Genomic DNA, 569 nt, shown 5'->3' on the forward strand with positions numbered 1-569 from the left:
CAAGGGTCCCTTTCAAAATTTTGTCTGTTTGCTTGTGGATCGCAGCAAGTTCCCTCGCGATTTTCATCGAATAAAATTCTGATGTGATATGCTCCAGGGTGAGTGTAAAATAATCTTCTAGAAATGTCTCTATGCGCCCATTTGCAAATTCAAGCAGGACCTTGGGGCAATTTCCAACCTCAGATAGCAAAGACATCCAAAATGTTTCCAATCTTTGTCTGCAAGAGCACAGTGAATTTCCGGTTCCAAATAGCCTGACCAAAATCGATATTGGCGGCATTTTGGCACGATTTTCAACTTTAAGAACAATATTCGACATACCTCCAGAACACTTGGATATCAATAATGAGGAGCGTGAGTATGGGATTTCATTCCAAATGCCCAGTTCATCGGTAACAAGCCTATGAATTTCGTCTTTTAATACTGAAAAGTCTGCAGCCTCCGGATAAGTAATCATCCGGTTAACAAATTTTACTTTGTTACAGTTAGAACGGAGATCTCGAATAATATCATACTGAACTCTGGACTCTTGTACTTCATCTTCGAGTTGATCTCCTTTGTCAAGTTGC

General features: G+C 40.1%; 1 protein-coding gene across 1 annotated transcript; it reads right to left on the reverse strand.

The window, feature by feature from the left end:
* Window positions 1–457, reverse strand: DI09_542p10 (putative ethanolamine kinase 1; the record flags this gene model as incomplete). Its single annotated transcript, XM_013381827.1, has 1 exon — window positions 1–457. A coding segment is annotated over one exon (457 nt), but the record flags the coding sequence as incomplete, so codon positions are not given.
* Window positions 458–569: the final 112 nt, after the last annotated feature.

Source organism: Mitosporidium daphniae (assembly GCF_000760515.2).
Source record: "Mitosporidium daphniae strain UGP3 chromosome Unknown contig-538, whole genome shotgun sequence".
In the NCBI taxonomy this organism is placed as follows: Eukaryota; Fungi; Microsporidia; genus Mitosporidium; species Mitosporidium daphniae.